Raw genomic sequence first — 25,807 nt, forward strand, 5'->3', positions numbered from 1 at the left:
CGGGAATAATTCTCGCGAGGCTTTCAAGCGGCAATATTCCAAGCAATATTGGAAAAGACTAGAATATTTAATATTTACCAAAATGTCTTGCAGAGAGACCGGCATCACGGAGCACGTTGACATATCCGCCGGACAAGAATGCTCTCCTTCTCGACACTCGCTGCCTGATCTCTGCGCCCGTTACGCGTTAGATAATGAATGCCGATTTACGATTAAAGCGATATCAAAGCCAGCCTCGAAAGGGATACACCGGCGCGAATTTCATTCGGCCGGAGCAATTTCTCGCGCCGGCGAAGCAATTTCTCGCGCGAGCGATTAATCTCCTCGGGGGGAACTCTCTTAGGAAAAATCCTCCGCTGGTAAAACACGGCGCGGGTATAAATCGAGAAACCGATATGATATATTCTGTTACACCGTATCAGCGGAATCGAAGCCGCGCGGATTAGAAAAATGACGGGCGTAATAAACGAGCGAAATCCCCGTTCATTGTCGGTGCAAAACGATACGCGCGGCCGATACGCGCCGAGGAGATTAAAGTCAAACGCCGCTTTCCATCGCTAGACGCGAAACTTGTCCGAAAATTGTCGACGAGAGCGAAAGACACACCCCGAGGGGGGCGCGCGTATTCCTTTTCACGATACACTTTGTGCCCACACACGCGAGAGTTCTCTCACTATCGATCTTATGTAAAGAAAGAGAGAGAGAGAGAGAGAGAGAGAGAGAGAGAGAGAGAGAGAGAACAGAAAACAAAACAAGAGCGAGATATCGATGGATCGGGTTTGACTTACGAACTGCGACGGCAGGCAACGTTTGCAGCACTCAATGAACGAAAACAGGACCTCAGGCATGGGAGGCTGCCCCGAGCGGATTTTAATTAGAGGACCGACTGCGACTCCTCGGATCCTTTCTCAGCGCGCGACACGAAGCGCGGCTCCGGGAGGGATGCGTGTGTGGTCCCTATGTCGCGGAGGAACGAACGCACGAGGAGGAACCGGACCCGCCTCGCCATCGGAGGAAGGTCGACTCGGTACTGATGCGCCTGGATTCCGCCGAAGACTCTCCCTCGGCGCGTATATTAAATTAAAGGCGCGACGCGAGGTGCATTGTGTAGTCCCGCCGGTCCCCACCGTAATCCAATATCGCGGCATCAGGTAATCTGCCAACGTCGGCGATACATGGAGAAAATGAGGCGGGCGTGTATCGTCCGCGACGACGACGATACGACGATCCATTATCTCTCTGGCGAATATTTTTTTGGATCTCGCGTGCGTTATCGTGTTTTAATTTTCTCCTCCTACACCACGGCGAGAGCCGGTTGAGCGCGCGGGGGGGTACGAAAATGTCAAGGGTTAATTCTCGAACAATGCATTTCTAGATGACGCGCTTTAAGTTTTTTTACGTTCCCGTGGCACGATGACGTATGAGCGTGACGGTGCGAGTTACTTTGAAATTAAAAACAATAAGCGTAGTAACTTATATAGCCGATGAAATATTAATAGACACGTCGGATGTAATTTTAATTAAAAAATATGACATTTTCCAAGGGAAATAGCAAGAGAAATAGCACGTGGAAAGAAAGAACGAAAGTTCAATGCGATTTTTCATCCCACGGCATTTTGTGCGAGGACATCAATTCTCCGTCTCTAGGTCGTCTTTGGTCATAAAATAGCCGCCTATTTTCACGTGAGGCGCGGATAAAAATAGAAAAAATGCCGCTTCCTGTAACTAGTTTCAAATTAGAAACTGTCGTTGGATCTTTTTCTTGCGGTTTCGTCGCGCTTTGTCGCACAAGACCGAAAGAGAGCGAGGGATATTTGTCGCGATATTGAAGCGGTAGCAATACTGGCTCGACGCCAGGATAAAACGGACGGGCAACGCGTGAATCTAGGCAACGAATCCTTCGAAATCGGTAACACGGCGATTTAAATCAGGAAATTACACGACGTGGAGGCTGGTTATTCGAAATATGCTGACCGTTCTCACCTTCTTGAAGCTGTGAAACGAGAATGCACCGACGTTCATCCGCATTTTAACGATCCTTCACTTTCGCCTCGAGAGTTTTTTTTTTTTTGGATCCTTCACAAATGACGAAGAACAGGACGCTTTTGTCTGCCGCTCTTTCAATCTTTCGTATGAATAAATTAAACAATTAACATCTCGTTTCCGAGAAATTTTCAAAATTTTTGGCAGCAAACGACCTCGTTCGGAAAAACGATCGAGCAATTGGTTTCATCTAATTTGAATTCAACTAAAATGTAACGTTGTATACATTTTTTTTACAGAATATCATTATAATCTTTATAAATTACAATTTTTACAGATGTTTTTTGTTTTGTTTGTTCAACTTGGAAACTACAAATATTTTATCGATCATTTTCAAAAAAATCGATTAAATACCTCGATCGGAGCACGATAGATAATTTCAAATAACTCCTACCATAACTCAGTATACGAAAGTTTGCAAGGATAATACGTACGCAGGTGAGATCACACGGTACTTTTCCACCGAAGGTTTTATATTAATCTCACGTTGCGAAACACCGAACTTACGGCTCTGTACGACTCGAGAGACACCGAACTGGACGACACCGACGCGAGAGACGAGCACCGAGGAGTGGTCGACCGGTTCCTCGGCAGATCGATTTTCGTGGGGCGTACCGCGAGGGTCTTCCGAGACGTCTTTCGGGCAGGATGGTCGGCCGGCCACTGATCGAGATGCGTGCAGGTCCGAATACGAGCGAGCGTGATCGTAACGCGTGAGCGTGTGCATCGGGCGAGCGAGCGAGCAACGAGCGAGAGGGTGCTGAAAACGCATTCTCGCGTTTCTCATCTGGCGAGCACGCGTACTTCTAATTGAATCGCTGCTGGAATGCCATTGTCCGCCGTCTCCGACATTATTTTTTATTACATCGCTTTCGATGGAACGGAGAACCTTTAACCTTCGAGTTAACCGCCGACGCTTCGCACTCTCTAATGCCCATACCCCGCTCATACTCCGTGCTTGGAATAATTTTCCCGACCGCAACGACCGAATATTGCGAATTTTGGTTTAGGATCGTAACGAGTTGTCTAGAATATTTGTAATGTATAAATTTCGTTTTTGCGGTAGCGGTAACGAAGGACGAAATTTAAAATGCATTCCTTCGTTCGAGTCCGATGATCCTTGGGATTCTGCTAAGGAAGGAAATCTTGGCTCGCTGCTTCTATGACAAACAAGATAATGCATATTTGCGCACGGGAATAAGCGTACGTATTTAAACGGTATGACGAATTTAAATGGAAGTCAACGAAGAACGTCCGAAACTGACCGCCGCGCGGTATATCTTCCATCTGCAATAAAGCGCTCAGGAAGAGCATCGTTCAAGAACGCCCGCGCGATGATAATATATGAATGCATCGCCGCCATGCCGTTGAGTTGGACTTCAACTTTCGTACCGAGAAAACGCATCGCTATAACAACGCTTATTCTTAAAAAATATATTTCACTAATCTTTATAATTTTTATATTTGCGATGAAAAAAATAATGAAAAATTTACGGATTATTCTTAATCGCATTTAAGAATAATAAAAAGCAGTTTAAAACTGAATAAAAAATTATTTAAATAAAGTAGAAGTGTGCTCTAATAAAAATGTAATTAAGAAAAATCTCAATTTGTTTATATAAGTACTTTAAATACTCGAGATGATTTATGTAAATTTTCATTGCGATGCAAGAGAGATTAGTTGTTCTGTAAATAGAAATTTAATTTTTACTAAGAATACAAACGAAACGAGCGATGGTAAAAGGTAAATAAGATGGTAAGAGTAAATAAAATGGAGTAAAATTAGATTTTTATTTACAGAACAATTAATCCCTGTATGCTAATAAAAACTCACATAAATTATCTTTAATACTTAAAATAAAATTTTTATATTTAAGTAACCTTTGATCCGGGTTTTAGACCGTCAAAATTTTTTGTATTACTTTTAAATGCTGTCTAAAATAATTTATAATTTTTTCATTATAAATTAACATAATACATTCTTAAGTTACAGTAAAATTATCGCGTTTACTTCGCGATTCCAAAGACAAGAACTATAAAGGCGCATTAGACAGCTAAATGATTAACTTTTATGTACTTTTCTCATGAATAGATAGAACCGTCGCGCAAAATAAATCTTCCTTTTTTAATTATGCATTCCAGCGATAAAATCCTTTACGAAAGCGTGCCCTCGCCCTTCCACCAGCAATCTCGTGAACCCTATTATTAGATGCCCGTATGAATGTACCTCGTCGAGGTGCGTACGACAATGGGGAGGATTATCGTGTGTTGCACGTGCGCGGGGTAAAAGTAGCTCGTTAGCACGTGTGCTTTAATCCCCGGCATAGGGGAAAGATCATCGTTCGCCCACCAGTCAATTATCATCTCTATGAAATAAGCAGCGGTGGCAGATCGATAGATGTTCACAGGGCCGACAGTTTGTCGCGACCGCCTTCGCGTGGAGAAAAAGTTCTGCCACGTTCCGAGACAATAAGTGTTCTCTCCGAGATAATAATCAACGAGAAACCGCAACACGTGTCCAGTTCAGCGATCGGGCTTCGGAAAATCCTATTTGTCTAATCATCTTTCGCCGACTACGCGAATGAATCGCATTTTCTGTTGGACACTGTCTCTATCGTACGTCAGAGATATGATTCGACTCTTCCGCTTAACCATGTATTTTACCATGAATCGTCATAACTCATAAGTAGTACTTTAGTGATTTATCATCGACGCTCGAAATTCTCACATTTTTCAAATTGTCACGAGCTACTCCTCGTTTAACATTTCATTATGAATTTTTAAAAAATCAACTGTTAACACATCTTTTTCCATCAAAATAATGTAAGATATCAAAGATTTCGCCTGTGCACAAAAAAAGAATTAATAAAAGATAATAATTCGTAAAATATTCGCTTATAAAGAAAGGTTCTCGAAAAATGGCAGGCTTGGGAGTTTTATCCGAGATAATAAATACTTCAGTGCGAGAATCTAGAGTTAGGAACATTCGCGAAAATGTGTGATAATAATTCACGGTATGTCACTACCGTTATTAGACGATATTTCGCTCATGTCGCGCGGTCCACGCGAGAATTTTCATCCGCGGAAAACGAACGCCATTTGTCTTCCCGTAATTTACGTTGATTGATTCGCATTTCTCGCGCGCCGATTTCGCCATGCGGATATTAGCGTCAGAATAAATCGCGGCCGCTACTGTGCCTAATCCATCACCATCTTCAAACTCTCCGTGAACGCACGTGACGCGAAATGAGCGGGCACCGTTACACGCGCTCCGGCGTGATCCCGCGGCCGCAATTTGAAGGGGGAGGAGGGAGGGGGGGGGGAGAGAGGAGAGAATCGCCCGGAGGCGCGCTAATCGCGGATGCCTCCGGGCGATCTTGGATCGTCAAACTTCGCGCCGTGCTGAACCGTGCGATCGCCCACCACCATCGAGGAATCGAGTGTCGCGCGAAAGACAGCCCCCTGCAATTAATATTCATTACAGGCCATCTTAACAAGGGATTCGATATCCGATCCCTCGCGCGCCTCACGAATACGCCGGAAAATTACGAGACGCCTGGAATTAATGGAGGCTCCTCCCGCGGAGGCGCCATCGCTTCCATCTCCCCCCGTGCTCCTCATCTCGCCGAGACTACCACGAACGCACACCACCGCCGAGATAAATATAACCGGTGAGACGGACTTTCGGGCCAAGGTCACGGTGGTTCCAAACTGTCCGACGGTGTGACGTACCGGGAGTAATCACACCGTGAAAAATTGACGTTGCCCGACGGGAAAAAACGTACGCTAATTATAATCATCACACAGAGTGACACTTTCTCCATAGACGTTTAAGGGACGCACGTAATTTCGACGTTGCCGTTAATTCCGCGCGATCGCTTGCGATTGTCGCCTCTTCGGTGTGGTTATTGAAATTGCGGCGTGACATAAAATTGCTTATTGTGGGTTTGTCTGCTCTGTCCCGTAGGATCACGCACGGCTGACGGCGGTTTATGCGTGCGTTCGTCACGCACATCCTGCAAATTGCAAAACGACGGATGTAAATATTTTTACGGGTGACTCCGCGGGACTTCGAGGAGATGACGATGGACCCGGTTAATTAGACGTTCTCCAAGTCGCCGGAGGTAAACTGCGGAGAACTGGCCGACTAATTTATTGTAAACTGCAAGATTGGTCCCATTAGACCCGCATCAAAAGAATATTTACTATAAATATATTCCGCGTCCGTGGCAGCAACAAAGAAAAAGCGGAATAAAGAAACGGAGAAGCAGGAAATTCGATTACCCTTGTGAAAGGAAATAAAAAGGGGCTCCTTTAGAAAAGGATTTCGCATTGTTATCTGTTACTGTGTCGTATTTCTCCAGAGCAACCGAGATTGACTCTAAATAATAAAGTGGATAGTCCATGTATAACATTTACGCTGTCGCAATTAAAATTGATGAGCAATTATAATTGCACGTTATAGTACGTTACGAGTAAATTTGTTGTATTTTTCGAAGAGAACAATTACAATCTCACAAAATTAATATAAATACAAAAGAAAATCGTCTTTTTGCATCATATTTATTAAAGAAATTATTTTTTTTTTATATTCTACGCAAATTTTTACCGCGCCTGACTCACATAGACCTCTTTTATTTTTTGTTGTATTTTTGTCGTTCAAATTAGCTGGTCTGTGTTCGAAAGACCGTAATCGAAGTTATGATATTCGTTTCTATTTGCGTTTATGGCATGCAATTATGCGAATCGACGGCAGTTGCGGCGAAACAGATTAAATGCTTTATCGTGGAGAAGCACATCTCATTGCCGGTTTAATGTATCGAATCGCAGCTCGATAATTCGTCTACTCCTCTGTCTATCGCGTGCTATTCGGCATAATCCCTTAGTCCGTTTTCGTGACAGCGCGTGCACGAATTGTGCAAATCGACCGATCTCCGATTATACACGTCGTTCGGGGTATCATCGCGGTCGCAACAGAAGTCCAAGCGGGCAAGTTTATCTCTTCGTGCGGGGCGAGAGGAGAATGAGCCCGCTTAAGTCTTCGACCTGTGTGTAAGCACGTGTATGCGCCGATTCTTTTAAGCCTCGTTAAGATCGGACTTAAGCTTTAATTGAAAGTCTGACCCTGGTGGCGGGTCTTTTTTCTGTGTGTGTGTGTGTGTGTGTGTGTGTGTGTGTGTGTGTGTGTGTGTGTGTGTGTGTGTGTAAGAGAGAGAGAGAGAGAGAGAGAGAGAGAGAGGGGGGGGGGAGTAAGAGTCCACGATCAGACAAATACATACGTATATAATAAAGATACTCGACTTGGCAGAATTACGTAAAAAGATAAAATACACGACGCGAATACGACTGCAACTCTCGTTGTCACGAAACAGCGGTGCGATTTAGCTCGTTGTTGCGTAAAACAACGAGCAATTACAATTCCAAGCGTTGCGCCAGGATAACCATAAATCTGACTATAAAGTTATCTGCGGCAAGATTTATAGTTATTTCTCTAACGTATTGTGTTTTATCGCGGTGAAGCGAAATAAAAAAAATATACATATATATATATATATATATATATATATATATATGTGTATATTTTATATATATATATATATATATATATAATATATATATATATACATATTCGCCGCGCGAGAGATATTCGGAGCGCAACGGAGGCCGTCGTCCTAGTTACGTGGACCACATTATCGATCTACTCGGTACACATGCCGAACTTCATCGTTGACAGAGCCCCGAGCATGTGATTCAGGAGAGGATGCGCCACGTATCTACGTGTATATACGCAGAAACGTGCCCGTCATATGTGCATATGTACACACACAAGATGCGCTCGCAGCGTTTCCTCCCACTCGAGAATTCAATACCGCGCCGACGAACCGCTCGATAGCTGGATACTGGACGATTGTGTTTCGAGAGAGAAAAGTCTCTCTCTCTCTCTCTCTCTCTCTCGCTTTCTCCCTCTCTCGAAGGCCAAAGCTACCCCTTCGTTAGCTTCGCTAGGATAGCTTTGGCGCGAACGATTTACATGCCGCATATATCAAACGAAACGCGATACGCAAAAACAAAAACCAATGTACGCACGTCGTTGAACGAGCGTTGCGTCGTTACGCAGTTGTGTGAATCGTGAAAATCATTGGATGATGCAGATATCAAACCGAAACGTACGTATTTGTTTTGTCAATTCGGAGTATTTGGGGTTTTCCGTCAGTTTACTCATTCTTGGCGTAAACCTCGGGGGAAGATCAAATATAGGCGATGTGTAGAGTTAGTTGTCAGGTCGCGAGACAGCGAGCGCATCTCAAACGAAGTTGACGTTATCCAAACTTGCAATTACCCAAATGAGACGCGAGACGATGCGGGGCGATGCGCTATTTACCACTTCGCATGGAATCCGCATCGTGTTGCGGAATCCCGCAGACGTGTCTATTAACGTCGGTCGCCGCAACTGCGAGAAGTAGACAAGTGGCTCGCGATAGGCTTATTATGTCTCGCTGGAGTACAATCGCGAATTCGTCAAGATGTGCACACACACACACACACACACACACACACACGCGCGCGCGCGCGCATACACGCACTTGAGATCGCGTCCACACGCGGAGGAGCGTCTCATGGCGGTTTCGCGCGAGACGTCAATTCACCTTCGATGAACCCACCTGATCGACCTCCTTCACGAAGGTGCAATTACAAGTGGATGGATCTCTCATAGTCCGTCACGAAACACGCGTCATTCGAGACGGTTTCTCGGAATAAAATCATCGCAATTAAAATAATTTTTCTATATTTGTTACGCAAAACGTAAATACGATCTTTTGAGAAAAATTCTCACGTGGAATTTACATTTTCGGCAATTTACAGAACGCTCTTATAAAATTAAATAAAAATTAACTAGACTGTCTTTCTCCATCTTTTTCCTCATCATCGGATGCAATCTCTTTCATCTTGTATGCATGTCCTTTTTCCGACTTTTCCGCGCGTTCTGAGAAAGCGCGTCACTCCCGCGTAGCGCAGCCTTCGAAAAGCCCCGTTAAAAAATTAACACACGCTAATCCACCGCTCGTAGATGTGCGAGAGGGATCAAGTTAACGCGCGGTCGATCGCGCTCGTTAATTATCTCCTCGCTAGGAACTACCGCTAGGAGAATAAAGTGGCTGGCGTGAACGGCTCCTTACGTCGGCCAGACACGAGAGACGCCCGATATATACATATATACCGTATGTGTTCCGTCACGGAACGAGCCCGTCGTCCTCCGTACGGGCGGATAGGGCGAGCTAACGTGCGCGGAGCCAGAGAACAGAACGGCAGCCAGAGCGTGTCGCATTGTCCGCTGACTCGGTGATACACATTCGTCACTGCGAGGAACCGTTGCGCGTAGAAAAATTCATAAAGGAAACGCACGGCTCGCTGCATGAGCACGAAACGCACAATGGCCATGTTCAATGGATGAAGAGCGCGTCCGATAACGGCCACGAACGGGCCAAACGATGTCCACGTGGAATACGCCCGCGATCCGTTTTGCGGTTGCACCGGCGCGAAATGCGGGGGCGATATTCCCGCATTAACCTAACTACGCGAGTGTCTACTTAAACATTAATTTTGACGCGCAATTTGCTTTGGTTTTAATCTCGATTTTAATTCCGCCCGAAATACGAGTATACAAATTTAATTTTGCAATCTCTCGACATGCGTGGAGTATCAATTTTAATTAAACCGGAGACCGGGCGCTCTTCCGGAAGCGGCCGTGGAACGCGATAAAAATTGTTCCGATAAAACTTTCGATAATAAATACCATATTGCGCTGGATCGGATTTCCGAATTGGATAATTAAAAAAAAAAAAAAAAATCGAAAACTAAATTTCGGAGAATTTTTTTCGAAGCGATAAGTAAATTTGATCTCTTCATCAGGCACGTGCTTCGCTCATCCCGCCATTCGTGCCGCAGAGTTCTGTATTATTTACTCTGTATTATTTATTTTTTGGCACCGGGAATACGTAGTGTAATAGTATTTTCAGATACATTCGCATTGTGTGGAGGTTGAACGAAATATATTATACGAGTGCCTTACCGCGAGTCAAATTTCTCGTGGGGCCCACGAAAATATGAGTTATCACGTCACGCTTCCATCTCTTATTGAATCCTATAAAAGCCTTCGGATGAAATTCATGAAAAGCATACCTTTGCAACGTTTTACGAGCGCAAGATTGTTGTGGAAGGGAGAATTCTTTAAAATTCTTTATTAAAGGTCCACGACATGGAAACTTGCTTCTCTCCGACGCGCGGCTTCGTTACTTTTTCACTCTGTTGATATGAAAATCCAATGATAAGTCTTTTAACAAAAGGCAACGAGGCAACTTATTCGTCGTATTAAGAGTATCAAAATTAAGAAGACCGACTTTCGAATTCTCGGTGTCGTGTCGTGCGAAACAATTAAACGACCTTGCGGGCACGAACAATAGCTCGAGGAATTTCTTCGCACGCTCATCGACGACGACGACGACGACGACGTCATCATCATCGTCGTCTCCTTGTCCATGACAATGCGCGCTTAACGCGACGACTTACCACATGAGCTCTGTGATGCTGATGGTGCATAGTGTGATGATGATGGTGCCTCTTCTCCTTGGCGTGATGCTTGGCATGGTGCTTGCTACCTCGATGCGGCGGATAAGTATGGTAAATCATGTTAACGCCGTAGCAAGGTGGCTGGCGTCACCTGACCTCGGCGATGCCGCACTTGGAAATACTCATCTGCTGGCCACCGCCCTGATGGTGACCCTGATGACCCGGAGTCTTCCTCGACACCGTCGTCTCGACCGGCGACTTCTCGTCGTCCTTTCGCGCCGGATCTTCCAGAGTCATATCACCCTCGTCGTCGATGTTCACGGTGAAGGCGACGCGATGATGGGGCACCAGCTTCACGGTGGTGCCGATCGGCGTTACCGTGGTGGCCGGGTCGAGCTTCACCAAGGCAGCTTGCAGCTCCAAAGCGTCCATCTTCGCAAGAGAGAGCACCGGCAGCTCTCCTCTGATCAATTTCGTCGGACTAAAGTTACCTCGTTATTGCTCGTGCTTATCGATCGTCCCTACGGTAGACTTGGCGATAGGTTCACTAAGGTGACATCTCCACGGCTTCTCCGGGTTTCGTAGAACAAACCGAAAGCCCCATCTGGAGTAATTGGTCCAATGTAAATTGATTGTAGATATATCTCTATCTCGTCATCGAAATCCCGCGTCTCGGAGAGTCAGCGTTTCTTCCGCAAAATTTCACTCGAGGACGTTGCGAACAATTTCGATCCGCCGAGATTCTTCAGCGTCGTGTCACATCGAACCATCACACATGAATGTTTGTCACTTTTGCGTGATGAAAAAGAGTGCTAATCGTCTTGACGTACGCTCAAAGATATTTCGAACTATAATAACAATAATAATAATAATAAATTTATTCGAACTTCTGCAATTTTTAAGAATTACCTATACATTTTGGGCTTAAAGTTTTTACTTTCACATAACTTAGTGAAAAGAAGATTATTCAAAGAATTATAATATAAAGTTTCATCGTAACATAACTTAGCAGGGGAAAGTTATTCAGAGAATACAATACAAAATATCCCAAAGGGGGAAACCGGCATATTTTAAAGCATGCTGTCACGATCTATGAATAAAAAACATCAAACCCTCAAAGAATCTTAAAATAAAATATGTGCTATGTATAGAGACATGAATCGGTTTCGAGGATATTTTTAAGAAAAAAAAAAAAAAGCGAAGATTTTCGCGATCAATTCAGTCGTGTAACGATCACGCATGCACCTTCGTTCTTACGAGCTACTAATTTTCAAGTAACATCTGCGATCGCACCTGCGATATTTTTTTCTTGCGACGACGGGAGAGTTGCAAAAAGAGAGAGAGAGAGAGAGAGAGAAGAAACGACGGTTTTCTGCATGAAAAGTGGAAACGACGTTAGACAGCATATATCGACGGGGGCAGCTATGTGGCCTCCGTCACGGTCATTATCCACAAATCAGGAGGTCGCGTGACCGCCTTCGTTACGTGCTGATAAATAGCGGTTCATTCCATTGCGGGTTACTGTTTGTTTTATTGTGCCATCCGTCGCCAATCGCCGTGGAAGATACCACGAATGCAAATTTGCGGCTAGTACGCCATTAGGCGTATTCCAAACACGTCGTTATTCACAAATTTAGGGTATGGTCTGATGATAGATGGGCTCGAGACAAATTATAAGAAAACTGATCCACAATGACACTTGTTATGAGTTCCTTTATCTTTCTAAAGAAGATCAGACACTCGGATATATTTTCGGAGGTATGTCATATCTGTATTTGCAGGAATAAATATATCGATTCGTCGATCCACTCGCGCGCTAACCTTCCCAATGGAAATGTCTCGCGGACGAAATTCCTGGTTTGGTACATTGAAGTGAAAGTAAAACGCGAGTTTAAGACTCCTTGGTACTCGATTTGGTCACCTCCGAAGGGTGACGTCAGTGTCGCGCGAAGCGTCACTCTTGAGATAGAAAAATATGAACTTGTTCGTTTAGTTTATTATTATTTCAGTAATATTTTCGTTTTATAAGTCCCTTTGGACGTAGATATGTTTCTTTATATATCACGATATCAAGTTTGAGAGTCGTTTTTCGAGATCGAAAAATTTAAGACTGCTTTTTAAGACTGAGATTTTCAGTCATGAGAAATATTAATGACGCGCATAGACAGAGAGGAAAAAGAGGAGCGCTCTTCTTTTACATTACAGAAATTATTAATTGAAATCCTTTCACAGCCGACATTAGTTTCAAAAGTCTGGAGGCTTTCTTCGCGCGCGTGGGACGCGGCCGATCGATGAAAAAGCTGAAGGGCGGGATAAAGGGGAACGCATCGGGCTTTGTTTGAATCTGCACGATCGTGTGCACGGGGACGGATTTCCTGTTACGAGGCAGCGGCCTCTCATCGCGGCGTGATTCATATTCTTGATGTCTGGCGAGGCCCGACCGGGAGGCAAGAAAATTTGCATACAGCGCCTAAGAGGTGAACCGTGTGCGTCCGTGTACCAATGCTGTTGCTCTTTTTGGGAAAGAGTCCTCTGTAACTCGAGATTCTGAGAGAGTCGCGCGTATCAGTGGGTGGGACACGGATCATCTATATTCGAGAGAAGACCACACGGGGGGGGTGTACGATATCAAAGATACACAACGGGATACAACAATTGCAGAGCTGGATTTACGAAATCCAGAGCGGAAAAGGTCAAACGATCCTTTCACTATCGAAAATTCGGGCGACAAGATACACATTGCTTTAGAAAATCAGTTTTTTACAATTTTTTATCTCGCCTTCCATTCGAGTTCCAATTCCTCTATTTGAGCTCGGCTCGATTCGACGGCGGGCCGCGAACTGAAAAGAGAACCATAAAAAAGATAGGTGAGGTTCCTGGAAAGATGAAACCCCTTTTCAAACGCGATTCGACGTGACAGTTTCGTGGTAGAGCTGGTTCTATCCGGCCAGGCTAAGCGAGCAAGATAGAGGGATGACGGTCCGGTCGGTTAAAGACCCGAGGAGAAAGAAAGGAAGAGAAAGAAATCCGCTTGATGCGTTAAAGCAGTTTCATTTAAAACCCGTAAAAAATTCGCACAAATCCGAGCCGCGAGAGAGAATTACGGATGTCCTCCGCGTAAAATCCGGCGCGGTAAAATCGCTGCGGCGCGGCGCGGCGGAGGGGAGGAAAAAGTCACGCCCGTTTTACAGAGCTTTATCTTACTTTATGCTCGCGCGCGGCCGAAAGTTGCAGCCGCAGGTATTCGCGGGAGGAATTTCAAGGGCGCTGCCGCCGAGCGAGTCTGGCTCTCGCATCTCGAAAGGACGGTCAGTGCACCGTCGAGATCCTTTGTGCGAAATCGGGGGCCGGAGGTGCGCGCAGCTAAATCACGTTGGCGGCGCATTAAAAGCTATTAGGACGGCAAGACGCCCACGCCGATCCTTCGACGAGAAAGATCAGCGTCCTGGATCGCGCGACGCGCCCACCTGTCGTCATTGTTTCAACGACGGTGCCTTACGTCCGCCGTGACTTCTATGAGATGGGTGACGTATAGTGTACTTACAGTTACAATAGATACTTCGAGAAACGGTCGGGCCGGTATCGGCGACCGTCTCGTAAAATCGCGGCGATTCCGCAGCAACATCGCGAACAAAGGACCAGACCAGTACAAATAGGCTTCTTGTCGAGACTCTTGCCGAGCTTACTTAAAGCTGATACTTAATACCACTTTATGGCTAGGATCTGAGCGAGATGACGGCTTTATTGCCGCTGATAAAGTAATGGGTCTAGGTGAGGTCGTACGATAGAGTTATCTGCTATTCGAATCTCATCGGGAAGAAGAAACGTCTCGAACCAAGAGTTCGCGGTGTGGACATTCGCATTATAGCCAATACGTTCAGACGTCCGGAGTGCTTTGACAGCAACCGCGGGAACTTGATCGCGAAGGAACGGTGACTGGGTGCGTTTCGCAGAACGGATCCTGAACCGGGCGCTGGACAATGACTCTCGTAGCGTTCAAAACGCTACGACCTCTATATCGTCGTGAGAGATGAAGGAGCCACGAGGGTCACAAGAAGAAGAAGAAGAAGAGGAGACGGTAAAAAGGAGGAGGAAGAGGACGAGAAGAAGGCACGGTAGCCTCTTTTGCTCTTCGCAGTCATAATGACAACGTTACTATCCGCCATAACTACTCGGCGTCAAGCTGCGGATAATTAAAGGGCGTGGAGATTACAGGCGGGTACGCGTGCACTCGCGCAAAAATACCGGAAGTTACTCCCAGTCCGAGCATCGGCTAGACTGTGGTAAAGTCATAGCGGGCGAGCTTGCGCTTAATAGCGGAAAACTGTTTGCCGATACTGCCGGGATTCGATCTTACCGTTGCCGTTAATCTCCGGGGAATGCGAAGACTCATTGCGAGAGTATGAGCCTCCCAGTTGGAAAGTAATCGAAGGACGATTAATACGATCGCTCGCGGCCGTCGCGTCCGACAACAAGTTAAAAAAAGAGACTCGCGAGCGGTATTAAAAGTTTAATTACTCCCTTCTGTATTTCATTCTGCATAACAATCAGATAGATTTGCAGACTCGCGCGGTCGCGTTATTTTCCTGACGCGCGGTTTCCTGACGCTCGAAACAGTGCGTTTGCGCGCGAGGAAAAACAAAAACGCAACGGGGAAAAATAAAAGGCGGTGCGGGGGAAGCGAGACATACATTTTGTGGATTTAATTAACGCGGTTTCATCCGTTTTTTCATATCCCACTAGACCAGCGCCCGTAGGGTACGCCCCGCCGGCGTATACAGGACCGTCTCGTAATTTCTCGTTAATCAATTAAGCGCAACGGTATAATGAAGCTTATTAACGGACATCTATAAAGTGCCGGGCTATTTAAGATGGTATGCCGCGATGCGCGCGGCCCCGCTGTATCCCGGGGACTGGTGTGGTACCGCTAAGTTGCCTGCTCGCTCGAGCAATTATGTACAGTGATAATTCGAAGTTATGCGACGTCTCCCTGCTGCCGTATCCTTAATACGTTTCCAGGCGGCGCGCCACGCCGCCGCTCCCACGTTGTGCAACAGTTGAAACGACCACGAGCGAAAAGCTTTAAGAAAATTGCGATTCCTCAAATTTTGCGACGCAACCGGATATCTCCTTCGCAATCTGAATATTTCTCCTCCGCGCGGCCAAGAAATTCACCAGAAATTTCTAATTAATTCCTAAAGCCCGATACGGAGAGAACGAATCGACGGGGTGGAAGCAGAGGAAAGAGGGGGAGAAGGAGCGGGCGTTCTTATTCGCGATTCACCGTGATTTTGCGAAATTGCAATATCGAGTGAGACGCCGTGATTCCGCCCGTGTCCTCCAGCGGAAAGGGGAAGTTCCTTAAAGAGTTCGCGCGGCGCGATCGAACTCGCGTGATAGCAAAGCCAAGAGGCTTCCTCTCAGCCGCCACGGTACGACATCCGCGTGTATACTCAAGAACCGAAGCGGAGCTCGATTACACGATTAATGTCGGCAACGCACGAAACGTCGATATTAATAAAGGGGGATGTACGTAGGGAGCGGCGGCGGTGTATACTTTCTATTAGCCCCGCGGTGTTCGCGGTTAAACACGAGTGCAGTACCGGCAGGAAAGAAGAATGAGAGAAGGGGGCGATGAACGGGGATGAGGGGGGAGGGTGGGGGGAAGAGACGGCAGGAGAGAAGGGAGTTAACCGTCCGTTATACGATGTGGATACCCGGTAACGATGGGCGGAGGTCGCGGCGCTCTCTTCATTTTTTCCGCCCCCTTTCCTCCTCTCCTCCCTGCGCCCTTTCGACGATGCGGCGCGGCAGCGACTTGGCACTTAAGTGGAGTTACGTGATGGGGGTCGCTCGTTATTGCCACATAATACCGGCCGCCACGTAAGTGCTAAGTGCAAAAGCCGTTGTTGTTGTTGCTGCTGCTGCTGCTGCTGCTGCTGCTGCCGCCGCCGCTGGGTTGCTGCCACGGCGAGATTAGTCCGGTAACAGCGATAATCGGGCAATAACGAACTCCGCGAGGTCGTACCCCATTTCTCTCTTATCCGCCCCGGCTATCTATAAACTACCGCGATTTCCCCGTACCTTTATCCCTGCAGCAAGCCTCGCGGCACAACGTTTTAAAATGGTGAGCCGGTGTAACCTTCGGCACACCCGACAACCCTTTCAACACTGAATCTATTTTCGTCTATGCGAGGATATGGCCCATTTTAAATTTTCTACTTTTCGCAACCGTGACACTAATCGCAAAGGACAATCGATTTAGATTTGCTATTTATTTTTACTCAAAGTAATGATTGCAAGACTGAAAATATATTCGTTAAACATTATATTTTATTATTTTATAAATATATTTATCACGTTTAAGAAGATAGATAATTAGCAAAATACATTTGTCAGTCAATTATAATAAAAAAAGTAATCAAATGTCTGAAAGATAATCAACCGTCGAGGAAAACGTTTCCTTCAAACCTTGGAGAAAAGCGTGGGCGCAATTTCGTTGACAACATTGATAAGATAAGACGAATAGTCTCAGATAGGATCGAATAAGTGGCAACTGCCTAAGGAGTTCGAATGGAGGAAATCAGTGAAATCAAGCGAAGAAAATCAACCGTCGAAAGAAAACGCGGCAGATTATTATATGAGATCGAAATGGCGATTGGAAAAATCGTAAACCGCATCCGGCGAAATTCAATTCGCTCTTCGATTTATGAACTACGCTCTAAAGAAAATCTATCAGTCATAAATTGATTTTTATTGAATGTATATCGCGCGCTCGACAAAGGCAGACATTCGGAGTTTATGCGGATACAGATATCATTAATCTAACGTTAATGTTACGAACGATATCAGATTAAATTAGAGATAACAACATCGAGTTATCGGACAGAGTCACAACATATGTAACGCGACATGTGCAACATCCTCATCGTGTCGATGATAAACACGACGGAATATAATTCCATAATATAATTTAGCAAATATCCACGTCTTAGAAAGGTTTATTTTTTCGCGCGCCATTTTTCTAAGGCTTCGGTGAGCGTTCGGAGGGTTCGCACTTTATATCCAGGCGTGAACTTTACACGATCATTGGCGAACGTTCGTTCGCGATAACTGCCGCATTTTGCGATTGCAGAAGAGACGATTTATCGATTCCCGCGAGACGATTCGGCCGCGACTGAACGACTGAAAAACGACTCTCCGCGACCTCGAAAGTATTTTTCGATCTTTTACGACGCGTCCAGCGACAGCTGCGAGATGGACTGTTTCGACCGGGGAACTTTAGAAGCTATTCCTGTTATATTATCGCATAGACTTCTCTCTTTTTTATTAATTAACACAGCAGGGCTGGTCCGAATAAACTCGATATACTCGGGGACCGCTCGCGGCTCACGAAGTACAATATGCAAGAGCGGAATGATGGAACGTCACGAAACGGCAAAGACAAACTGCACCCATTTGCGGCACGTGAAGGGATTATGGCCAGATCCGGCATAAAAGCCCGACGAATTGCGCACGAGAATACCGCTCGGTGAAAAGCGTTCCGAGCTGCATTTTTTACGAATCCCGAGAACCGGAATACTCGGGGACCGTCCACATGTATGATGGGATTAAACTATCCACTTTCTAATATTCTATATATAATTTAATAGAAATATCTAAAATACGAAAGATATAAAAAAAATAACGTAAAAGTGTAGAATGCAAGACCATATCCAGGCCGCGTTACGAAAATATACGGAGTAAAACGCAAACGATGATAATATCAAGGTAGAAGACAATCGCGTGCACTTTATCGCGTACACGTGTCAAGGAAGAATGGAGATAGCCTGTGACCGTGGCAGTTTACTTCGTGCTGTACATGGAACTTCAATACCGGACGGCAGGCGGCGGATCGACCCGATTTACATCGTGTAACCTGTGGAGCTTCGATCGGAGAATGAGACCGGGAGAGGAATTGACGTCGTCGCGTGCAATGCATATTCCCGACGAACGGTTTTTTTTTTCTCCTTTGCTCTCTCTCTCTCTCGTTCCCGTACATCCGAGCTGATCGAGGAGATCTCAAGAGAAGAGATCTCGTCATTCTGTGGGACAAGGTGTTTTTCCCCGCGCGAAACTGAATTACACAAAATAAAAATACTCGAGGTGCCGAGGCGTTTAATTTCTTGCCTCCGATCGGCCCGCAACGAGGATTTCGGGGCCGATATTCGTCTATTATACATGTCGAACCTTTCCATCATGCTTTTTCACCTTTTCTCACGAAGCCATTCACGCCCACACCGATCTCGCACCTAATTTCGTACCTTTGAGCTTCCGTATCGGACCCGCCTGTTGCGCCCGATTCGCGAGTCACGAGCGATCGATCCGCCAAGCCGATCGGCGTCGGTGTCGGACAATAAATCAACCACCAGCCAGAGATTTGCTCGAGCATGGCCAATAAACACGCCCGGCTAATGATTTATCGCGACGGTGTATCCGACATGCATGTGCACTATTCTCGATCGATGTATTCGCGAGATCGTTCTTCGATCTTTCCCTCTCTTTCTTTTGCGTGGACATGGCTGTTTTGGGCCTTGCCCAAAATCCATCGATCACAAATACCGAAATGCATACGTGGACGATAATAAAATAATCGCGAGAAACACGAGTCTAATAAAATGAAATTCGTATTTGAATTCCAGAATAAAAAAAAAAGTTAACTACTTAAAAATTTCTAGCTCATTAAGCGTTGTTTTGAATTTTTTATCTCTCCATATTCTGAATTAAAATTTTATTTAAAAACCAGTATTTTTGTGAGCATAGTGCAACAAAAACGTTGTTACATAATTTTAATCACATAGCATTTCTATAGTAATTTTTTCTCACGGATATATTTAATAACTTGTATTAAATGAAGCTTAACTACTGGTGATCCGAAGCGGCTCTGTTCAAACATAACAATGTGGGCACGGATGATTCACTTTTACGCAAAGCAAAGGGTTAACGCCTTAATTGTCTCCTCGGAACTGTCAATTAAACAAATGCTTTTAGACTCCGCAACATGCAAAGTCACTTTCCCCATTATTCGAGATTTTTTGTGCACGACTGAAAATTTCATTTGCCTCCACCATTCCCGTTTGTGAAAAGTTAATTAGACACCGCGTTGAAAATGCGAAATAGAGTACATTTCTCTTTTCGCAGTCGAAACATTCTCGTAGACGTCCGCGGAGCTGGTAGGGCTCCGACAAATGGCGGCTTGAAATGCTTAAACAGATAAAACGGCGTTTTATGCATCTGTGGCGCGAACGGATCGCGCTTTCTTTCACGTAATGAGTCCGCTTGAGTCATGCTCGGGCATTCGTGTATATCCGCCACTCGCCATCTGGGCCTCCTTTATCGCGGGCGTCACGACCGGGCCCCCGGACTTTTACGCGCGAGCGTATTTACGAGCGAGCTTGAGCCCGACCGAGGAGACTACGTGTCGAACGAGATTCCGGGTATCAAGTTGTTGCGAGAGCGAGATGTCGACGACGACAACGACGACGACGACGACGACGACGCGAGCGATCGATCGATCTCGTCGAGGGCGAAACCCCGACGTCTCGCCAGGCGAAACGTGTCCCGCCGTGTCGATTCTCAGCTACGAGAATGTTCCGCTTCGTTTCGGGACACTCGCGGAGTATAATCATTCCGAAAAATATGTATATTATGTATGTAAATATGTATATTAAATATGTATTCACGAATATTCACGAATATTCACGAAATGTATGTTGCGTTATTCTTATTATCTGATTCACTGTTAGAATCGACTTAATACGTGAATCGCATGTAATATAAAATTGCAGATTTTATAATGCTAGATATGTTACAGAGATATGTCACTCGTGATATTTAATCGTGATACATTACCCTCCGGTATTTAATCTATTTGCAGCATTGCGAGCGATCGATTAAATCGCTGGGAAATAGAATTCCGATCGCGCTCCTCGATATTTTATTTATTGAAAAGACACAAAAGTCTCCTGATGTAATAATATAATTGCTATATTATTGATTGCGGCAAAGTTCAACCTGCGACAAATATCCGTATCCGAGACAATTTTAATTAAAAGTCCGTAATCCGTATGCAATTAAATGCGGAATTAAGCGGACGTTACGCGGTAAATTAATCGGTTTAATTGTTAAAACAAAGTTTATATTACGACGCTATATAAATTTTCGCTCTCGACTACGTACGACGACAAAAATGCGGATCTTGTACGAACAATTTACTGGCGGCAGTAAATATGATGATTATAACGCAGCGATGAAAGGCTTTATGCGGTCGGCGGAGTACATTTTGCAAAGCGAAAAGCACCGTTGGAGTGTCGTCTCGTATTATGATTCATTAAATCCGACTGATGGTAATCCCTGTTTGTATCGCACCCGAGACTTTTTTTCTGCTCTGCGTCAACGTTTATCCCAACTTCGATCAATTTAGAATATCTATTCTCTGCTCTTTAAAATTTAATTTACATTAACGTTCTACGTATAATCAATAATAATCGTGAATCGAAATAAGTGAAATTTAATAAACTCGTGTACTTTAATCAAACACACGCGCGCGCGCGTGTACGTGTGTGTTGTGTGTGTGTGTGTGTGTGTGTGTGTGTGTGTGTGTGTGTGTGTGTGTGTGTGTGTGTGTGTGTGTGTGTGTGAACGTATTGATTTTTTTCTGGCCGCCAACGAGGCCGCGGAGATTGTTTCGAGCGTGTTGCGAGCCGTCGGCTGCGACGCGATCGTTATAGACATCGTTAGTAGATCGTCGACAATGCGGATTGTCGACAACGCGAGTCCGCCGCACGCGATCGCACGTGCAATCGGGCCGATATGTGCAAAGCTGCGTGCACACGTGAAAAATATTTCCGAGTCAAAAAGCCACTCGAAATGTTAATCGCAATAATAACACGTACAATCTGCCAAACGACATCAGCGAAAAGTCGTAGCTATTATTTCGTTAATAGGGATTAATTTGGCGATTACGAACGATTACACGACGCACTCGACTACTGGCGAAGTTGAATTACGAGTCATTGAAATCTCATTGCTGTATATAATGCTGCTTCTCAATAACGGGTACAGCTCCAGAACTAATTTGCAGCTGCTAGGTCAATCAAGAGACGCGTGCCGTTTGTGTACAAAGCGGCACATGCCTCTTGGACAATTTAATCAACCAAACGTGGTTTGTCACCAAGTGGATGCGGTATTGTACATGAATTGCGTATTTGCATAGACATGTACATACATACATACGTACACGCGCGATCGAATCTCAAACACGTTAAACACGCAATTTTTATAATGACGTACTTCTTATCTAAACAAGATTACAGATAATTTCCCGTCTCACGTTCTGAGAAGCTTCATCGACTCGTGTGAGTCACAAATTAAACACTCGGGGTCCACTCGGGGAGTGCTCGAAGGAGTGCGGGAACCGACTCGGCGAATTCGATTTTACAGAACTCGATTTACGCACTTTCTCCCTTACGTCTTCGACGTAAAGTGGTAATAAAAATGAATACAATGGGATAGAAGGAAAAAAAAGGCGCACGAAGGAACCTCGGTAAATGGTTTCGCACTCGCGCTCCGTGCACTTTCCCGCGGGCGATGGCTTCCCGCGAGGCCGTGTCGCGGTGTCGATCGTAAATCGAGGCGGCGAAGTCAGGGGTCAGTCCTGGTTGATGAAATCTGCTCGGTAATATTTTTCTTCCTCTCCTTCTCGATGTAATAAGAGACGTGTGGAAGGTGTAAAGACAAATCTCGTTAACCGCAACAACAAGCTACAGCAGTTATCCAGCTGCTGCAACAAACAACCGGGCGGGAAGCAACGGGAACAACGGTGTCGTCGACCGATCCCGCAAACTCGTGCACCTTTGCCGCCCGACTCTCCCTAATTCCCCATGTCGACAACAACTTCCCCGAAACTTCTTTCCACCACACGCGCACGCGAACACGTTTCGACACAGCTCCGGACGACGGTTGCTGCGGACGACGCGCACCGTCGGTAAACCGCGGAAAACCGGGCTGATTTCCTTCGTAAGGCTAAACGCGACGAGAGCGCGACACCACGACACACACGGCGACGGCGACGGCGACGGCGACGGCGACGGCGACGGCGACAACGGAGAGACACGTTCGCGAATCCCGGATCGGAGAGCACGACGACTCCGGCGCGCGCTGGACCACCCTCGGAGTGCTCGCGATTCTGCGATTCACCCTCCGCGATTCTTCCGCTCGCTCACTCGCTCGCTCGCTCGCACGATCGCTCACTCACTCGCACGCTCGGTCCGGCATTATACGCCGACGAACCACCCTTGCGGGGCCTCCTCCCCTGTACCCCGCGCCTTCACCTCCACCTCCCGCTGGAACGAGGGAGTTCGCTGGGGTGGGATCAATATGAGGTTGAGGGCGAACGCGGGAAATTTGCGCGCAGGTCCTTCTCCACCCTCGACGCGATGGATACACACACCAGCCTCCCTCTCCCTCCCCCTCCGTCCTGTGTCCTCCACTCGCGTCCTCCCCGTCCTGTCCTATCGCCTACATCCGCGCCCACCGATCTCTCTCTTTTTTTTTTGTCCCTCTCCCGCGCCCGTTGTGTTTTCCCTGGTGTTCGTGACCCGACTCGCACCGTCCTCGCGCCGCGAGAGAAGTCGATGTCGGCCTCGCTCAGTCGCCTCGCTTCCTTCCATGACCCTCACCTGATCGTCCACGCATCTCCGTCGACCTACTACTCGTATTAGCTCGTACTAGCTCGAGGATACAGTCGAAGGATTAAGGCCGAGTAAATTACTCCGCCATCCCTTGCGGCCAGCAATTTCTGTCCTGACAGTATTGGGGAATACACCCTCACACAATGTATCTTTATACACTTGTCGGCATTTGCCCGCCCGTAAAATTTCCCATACAATTTTCTTCGCTCCACGTAAGTCCACGATAAAATGATTCATCACACACATAATTTATTTTCGAGATAAAATGTTTCTTTCAAAATCTTTGTCTCGGTACTCTTTAAAAAAAAAAAAAAAAAAATGAAAGAAAATATGAAATATGAATACGTACAAAAATCCAAGCAGAGTGGTATAACTTACCGTGCATTTTTCGTATAATTTGAAAATTCTATTTTTCCCAGGAGCTTCGCGTTCCGAGAGAGACCTATACTCGTATTTCCATTCCGATGAAATATCAAGATAGATCTTGAATATCAAGATTCAAAATTCAAGCATAACTATCCGCGCACTGCCCGTTCAGCAAAAGTTCTCGAGTGTTTTGTGGAACAAAGTCCTTCTTTACGAGCGAAGCGAGAATTATACGATGACGACCGCAGTCGCAATTCGAGTGTCGCCTTATGAGATGGACTGGAGATTTGATGAACTATAAAGTCGTATAAAGTCGTCGTATATGCATACGTTATCATACGGCCAGTACGAAAGAAGTATAAGGGACAAGTTATAGGCCGTAAATTCGCGATGCGTTACGCATCACGCAGTCTTCGCGGAGTTCATTCCGCTTTTAATCGGCACTGTCATCCGTTCCTAGAAACCGAGCGGCTTCCATTTCATTTTTCCGTCCGCAGAAACAGGTTTTCGCGATAAGTGAACTTTTTCACGAAACCCCCGTGGGAACGCCTTGGCAAACGCCTCCACATTTAGCCATGCTGTATCAACAAAATCGATAACGCGCCCGCACGTTTCGGGCTGTTGCACAAGACTTTCGAACGCGTGCTACTTATAGGAAACATAAGATACAGGTAGATTTTTAAAAAACAGATCGCAGCCCGATATTAAAAGAGACAATGTAATGGTATCAATATATAACGTCATCGAGAAAACCATAGACAGATTGACTCTTACGTTTCTACAATCACAAATCAATCTCATCTAGATCTTTGTCTCGTCTAATAAGCTTCGGTGACTTATTAGAAAATTTTACTTCTATTTTTTATGTTAATTTATAAAATTTATAATATGAATTATTTAAATTTATTATAATATTAAAGTAGATTCTAGAGAATTGAAATAGAGAGATTCACTTTACATAAATTGATCTCATATTTTCCATCTGAAATGATAAAAAAAGACTTTTCCACCTTGAGGTTTAAAAAACAGGTTTTTGATTATCTTCACAATAGAATTTTGTGACTCTAAATAGAAGTTGTAGATGTAAAGTAAATATCAAAAGAAATTGATCTGACTGGTATCCAAATAAGATAATAAAGATTTTTATTGCGATTGAATATAGGAAAACAATTTCGATTCACCGTTCATTTCGAAAATCGGCTCCGCTCCTTTTCGATATTGGGAGCAGGTTTCAAGTGCCGAGTGAATTTTGCCGCAAATTCATGAGAACATCCGGTGTCGCTTCGTATCATGGAAGTGCATTCTTGGCGAACGGCGATGTCATTGATATCCAACTTTCAACTCCGCGTTACGCTTGGTCGCGTTATTACAAGGAGATCGATACGTACGATACGCAAATCTAGGATGCGACCGTCGTTATTTCTCCGACCCTGGCAATCAATTAAACGCGCTTTTATGCAAACGAGCGCGCTCGACGCAAACAAAACAAACGCGAAAGATAAATAGATTTCCGATTTTCTGATTATGGCGAATTGGAAACCGCATTTCCCGATGCGCTCAGGCCCGCAAGAGCGGAACACGAACCTTTGCCCTATTTGTCGAGAAAGTGCTAATTAATACTGCCTGGTATCTGCTGCGCGAGTTTCCGCACGTTTTTACCGCGAACTCCCGATTTCAAAATAAAGCGTCGCCCGGGGATACCAGCATCCCTTACGGTGCTATATTACTTTCAAGTAATTCCCATTTCATTAGCTCATAAACGTATTATAAGCGAGTAAATTTGAAACTACGTTACGGGAACTACCGGAAAGGTCACTATCTCCTTATTGAAAGGCGACACGTGACGTGCTCATGCGCGATCTTGGAAGGATCTCGGAAATTATTTCTAAGCTTTCCTCCTTTCTCTTTTTCTCTTTTTGGATTTCATATTATCGCAGATGTCTCTCGGGCTTTCGTTCGTTAAACGACCCAACGGCGACCCAAAAACGGAAAAAAAACGGTCGTTACATGAAAAGGGTTGATCCACTCTCGCCGCTGTCAGGCCCGTTATCCGATTATGTACGTAACGTATACGGAGACCGTCCCCGTGCCCACTCATG

General features: G+C 45.4%; 2 protein-coding genes across 9 annotated transcripts in view; both read right to left on the minus strand.

The window, feature by feature from the left end:
- Positions 1-25,807, minus strand: part of LOC105432539 (uncharacterized) — a 149,440-nt gene that overhangs the window by 59,484 nt on the left and 64,149 nt on the right. The window lies entirely within an intron of this gene.
- On the minus strand, positions 846-24,921 carry LOC112552820 (uncharacterized). 7 transcript variants are annotated; one of them, XM_089085584.1, is made up of 4 exons: positions 21,943-22,992; positions 18,915-19,854; positions 10,612-11,459; positions 846-3,203 (listed from the first exon to the last, which is right to left on the minus strand). In XM_089085584.1, exon 3 carries the CDS (start codon positions 11,041-11,043, stop codon positions 10,759-10,761), a length of 285 nt encoding a protein of 94 aa, XP_088941710.1. In that variant the 5' UTR covers positions 11,044-11,459; positions 18,915-19,854; positions 21,943-22,992; the 3' UTR covers positions 846-3,203; positions 10,612-10,758. The 7 variants fall into 7 exon arrangements, 6 of the variants coding, with proteins under 6 accessions (XP_088941710.1, XP_088941708.1, XP_088941712.1 ...); XM_089085582.1 differs by having other exon boundaries at positions 18,862-19,854; XM_089085586.1 differs by lacking the exon at positions 18,915-19,854 and having other exon boundaries at positions 22,192-22,992.

The sequence above is a fragment of the Pogonomyrmex barbatus genome, unplaced genomic scaffold, assembly GCF_055798465.1.
Source record: "Pogonomyrmex barbatus isolate J1 unplaced genomic scaffold, ASM5579846v1 scaffold10, whole genome shotgun sequence".
Lineage (NCBI taxonomy): Eukaryota > Metazoa > Arthropoda > Insecta > Hymenoptera > Formicidae > Pogonomyrmex > Pogonomyrmex barbatus.